At 46.1% G+C, this 3,679-nt stretch overlaps 1 protein-coding gene across 1 annotated transcript; it reads left to right on the top strand.

The window, feature by feature from the left end:
• Positions 1-2,039: 2,039 nt before the first annotated feature.
• On the top strand, positions 2,040-3,463 carry LOC127329791 (uncharacterized). The gene is made up of 4 exons (XM_051356233.2): positions 2,040-2,343; positions 2,775-2,844; positions 2,921-3,099; positions 3,184-3,463. The coding sequence occupies exons 1-4, from the start codon at positions 2,335-2,337 to the stop codon at positions 3,454-3,456; spliced, it is 531 nt and encodes a 176-aa protein (XP_051212193.2). The 5' UTR covers positions 2,040-2,334; the 3' UTR covers positions 3,457-3,463.
• Positions 3,464-3,679: the final 216 nt, after the last annotated feature.

Below are 3,679 nucleotides of genomic sequence, written 5' to 3'. Positions count from 1 at the left end.
GTGCACCCATGTGCTAAGTGTGGCCTCACCCTGGCATCCCCAGCCACTTGATTTGCCCCAAAAGTGCATGTTTTGGCCTAAAACCCTATATTTGGGGTGTCTGGGTGCAACTCAACATGGTCTACCCCATATTATTCATGTAAATTCCAAGGGTAGCAGTGTGGGGCATGCATTGGTGCACCCATGTGCCAAGTGTGGCCTCACCCATCCCCAGCCACTTGATTTGCCCCAAAAGTGCATGTTTTGGCCTAAAACCCTATATTTGGGGTGTCTGGGTGCAACTCACCATGGTCTACCCCATATTATTCATGTAAATTCCAAGGGTAGAAGTGTGGGGCATGCATTGGTGCACCCATGTGCCAAGTGTGGCCTCACCCTGGCATCCCCAACCACTTGATTTGCCCCAAAAGTGCATGTTTTGGCCTAAAACCCTATATTTGGGGTGTCTGGGTGCAACCCACCATGGTCTACCCCATATTATTCATGTAAATTCCAAGGGTAGCAGTGTGGGGCATGCATTGGTGCACCCATGTGCCAAGTGTGGCCTCACCCTGGCATCCCCAGCCACTTGATTTGCCCCAAAAGTGCATGTTTTGGCCTAAAACCCTATATTTGGGGTGTCTGGGTGCAACCCACCATGGTCTACCCCATATTATTCATGTAAATTCCAAGGGTGGCAGTGTGGGGCATGCATTGGTGCACCCATGTGCCAAGTGTGGCCTCACCCTGGCATCCCCAGCCACTTGATTTGCCCCCAAAAGTGCATGTTTTGGCCTAAAACCCTATATTTGGGGTGTCTGGGTGCAACTCACCATGGTCTACCCCATATTATTCATGTAAATTCCAAGGGTAGAAGTGTGGGGCATGCATTGGTGCACCCATGTCCCAAGTGTGGCCTCACCCTGGCATCCCCATCCACTTGATTTGCCCCAAAAGTGCATGTTTTGGCCTAAAACCCTATATTTGGGGTGTCTGGGTGCAACCCACCATGGTCTACCCCATATTATTCATGTAAACTCTAAGGGTAGCAGTGTGGGGCATGCAATGGTGCACCCATGTGCCAAGTGTGGCCTCACCCTGGCATCCCTAGCCACTTGATTTGCCCCAAAAGTGCATGTTTTGGCCTAAAACCCTATATTTGGGGTGTCTGGGTGCAACTCACCATGGTCTACCCCATATTATTCATGTAAATTCCAAGGGTAGAAGTGTGGGGCATGCATTGGTGCACCCATGTGCCAAGTGTGGCCTCACCCTGGCATCCCCAGCCACTTGATTTGCCCCAAAAGTGCATGTTTTGGCCTAAAACCCTATATTTGGGGTGTCTGGGTGCAACCCACCATGGTCTACCCCATATTATTCATGTAAATTCCAAGGGTAGCAGTGTGGGCATGCATTGGTGCACCCATGTGCCAAGTGTGGCCTCACCCTGGCATCCCCAGCCACTTGATTTGCCCCAAAAGTGCATGTTTTGGCCTAAAACCCTATATTTGGGGTGTCTGGGTGCAACCCACCATGGTCTACCCCATATTATTCATGTAAATTCCAAGGGTGGCAGTGTGGGGCATGCATTGGTGCACCCATGTGCCAAGTGTGGCCTCACCCTGGCATCCCCAGCCACTTGATTTGCCCAAAAGTGCATGTTTTGGCCTAAAACCCTATATTTGGGGTGTCTGGGTGCAACTCACCATGGTCTACCCCATATTATTCATGTAAATTCCAAAGGTAGCAGTGTGGGGCATGCATTGGTGCACCCATGTGCCAAGTGTGGCCTCACCCTGGCATCCCCAGCCACTTGATTTGCCCCAAAAGTGCATGTTTTGGCCTAAAACCTTATATTTGGGGTGTCTGGGTGCAACTCACCATGGTCTACCCCATATTATTCATGTAAATTCCAAGGGTAGAAGTGTGGGGCATGCATTGGTGCACCCATGTGCCAAGTGTGGCCTCACCCTGGCATCCCCAGCCACTTGATTTGCCCCAAAAGTGCATGTTTTGGCCTAAAACCCTATATTTTCCCTCTTAAATATAAAAAAGAAAAAAAATTAAACAAAGGCTGCCTTGCTTGGACGATGATCCGGCCCACGAAACGAATTTCCGGCACGAAACGATCAAGCCCACCCACCCAACATATTAGTTAACAACTTTAATTGTGCAGGGCGTAATTTGCGGCAACACGTACTACCCATCACGGGTAACCCACACCCCCACGAACTATATCATCGTCGTCTTTTCACACCGTTTCATCTCAGCGACGTCTGGGAGGCCGACCAAGCAACATCTTTCACCTGTTCATCTGAGAGAACTAGTGTTGATCATCGACGGCACCCCTTTGCCATGGATCAGGTATGTCAAGACTTTCACCTGTCGTAATATTATTTGACTTGTCGTCGAGATAGATCGCAAATTAGGTATGGGAGGCCGCCATGGGAATCGACCAGATCAACACATCCAAAATCTCATTGGATAGAGTCGGCGCTTCATACTTATTAGATTATACGTACTTAACAGATTCTAGTTCTCCGAAAACCCCTTTCGGGTAGATCATAAACACAAGTATATATAATGTCCTTAGGCCGCCATGTCCTTAATGCGTAATCTACAACTATGGTTAGATCATCCAGGGCAGATTAACGTTTGGGTAAATAATCGATTGTCCCCTCCTTATTTTATCACAAAGATTTGCACTAATCGCCACTAGTTAGATCTCTATATCCGGGACGCTTGAGTATTCCACACAAGAACTCATCAGTTATATGTGTTGTACACTTTGCTAGGTGGCACAACGTGTTAGCCCACGGCGTTGCGGTGCTGCTGTGAGGAAGAACAAAAAGCATATCGTAAGAGGTACACAAATTTAGGACACTCTTGTTTTCCAAGGAAATTGTAATATTCTGGTTTATGTATATAATTTTGTATGCAGGTCCTAACTGTGAGGAGGGTGAGGATTTTGAAGGTTTCATCAGGTATGCCAATCGCGTAAGAATGGATGATGCACAATTTGCTACATTGAAACAGCTAGTTGACAAGCACATGCCAAGAAAGCCACCGTATGTCTGCACGATCAAAAAATCAATCGTCGTGAAGAATAAAGCAAAAATGGTAAGCGCTGGATTACACCAAAATTTTCACAGTTTCCTAACATAGCTGATTGAATTCTCTAATTGACTGTAATCTTATATGCAGTACTTCTCGAGGGGATTCACACTAAACCACATTGCTAGGCATACACAGCTACCAGCAGAAATAGAAGTTTATTCATCGAATACTAAAATTGCAACAGTTAAGATGGTGATGAGCAAGTCACAGGTCAATGGAAAAGGCAAAGGAGGTGCCATGATAACAACAAACTGGATGGAGGTTGTGAAGAAGACTAATATGAGAGTTAAAAACGTGTTTGTGTTCTGGTTCCGTGGTAGCCGCGGTGGTGGTCTCAAGCTTCTGGTTGATATTCTCTGAAATCAACAAAGGCATTACATTATTTTTACAATTAACTTATTTGTCCAAGTTGGAAGTCATGCTGAGACATTTTGATGTTTGTTGCAAACTTTATTTGACGTTTATGTCATACTGTTTTCAAATTATTCATGAATGTCAGTAGTGGTTCAAATTTTAAGTTTACTGAAATTATAATGCATTGTAACCACGAAAAAACGCCGTGAAATAACCTTGCTCTCCGTCC

This window comes from Lolium perenne, chromosome 2 (assembly GCF_019359855.2).
Source record: "Lolium perenne isolate Kyuss_39 chromosome 2, Kyuss_2.0, whole genome shotgun sequence".
Lineage (NCBI taxonomy): Eukaryota > Viridiplantae > Streptophyta > Magnoliopsida > Poales > Poaceae > Lolium > Lolium perenne.
Note: the sequence above shows the minus strand (reverse complement) of the source record. Positions and strands in the feature narration are given on the sequence as shown.